At 71.5% G+C, this 305-nt stretch overlaps 1 protein-coding gene across 1 annotated transcript in view; it reads left to right on the forward strand.

Annotated features, from left to right (window-relative positions):
• The first annotated feature begins 6 nt into the window (after positions 1-6).
• The window catches only part of ZFP36L1 (ZFP36 ring finger protein-like 1), a 3,276-nt gene continuing 2,977 nt past the window's right edge, over positions 7-305 (forward strand). The window contains exon 1 of the mRNA XM_010574176.1: positions 7-148. Within this exon, the coding sequence (XP_010572478.1) occupies positions 92-148 (57 nt within the window). The 5' untranslated portion in view covers positions 7-91. The remainder of the gene's footprint in view (positions 149-305) is intronic.

The following is a 305-nucleotide window of genomic DNA, read 5'->3' on the forward strand; positions in this document are numbered from 1 at the left end:
CCGGGGCGCTGGAGGCTGTGCCTGACCCACGCCGTGACTCCTCGTGTCTGTGTGCCGCTGCCCCACCCGCTTCCCCCCTCGCTCGCCGAAGATGTCCACAGCCCTGGTGTCGCCCACCATCTTCGACCTGAGCGAAGTTTTATGCAAGGTAAGGGCGCCGCCGGGGGCTGCTCCTCCGCCTGCCGGGCTCTTCAGCTTCTCCGGGGTGCGCGTTCGGTTGTTTCCCACCCCCCGCCCCGTTTTCTGGCCGGGAGCAAGTTTGGCGCCGGGGCCGGAGGGCGCAGGGCGGGGGCCGAGCGCGGCCG

The sequence above is a fragment of the Haliaeetus leucocephalus genome, unplaced genomic scaffold (genome assembly GCF_000737465.1).
Source record: "Haliaeetus leucocephalus isolate CR32 unplaced genomic scaffold, Haliaeetus_leucocephalus-4.0 Scaffold417, whole genome shotgun sequence".
Taxonomy (NCBI): Eukaryota; Metazoa; Chordata; class Aves; order Accipitriformes; family Accipitridae; genus Haliaeetus; species Haliaeetus leucocephalus.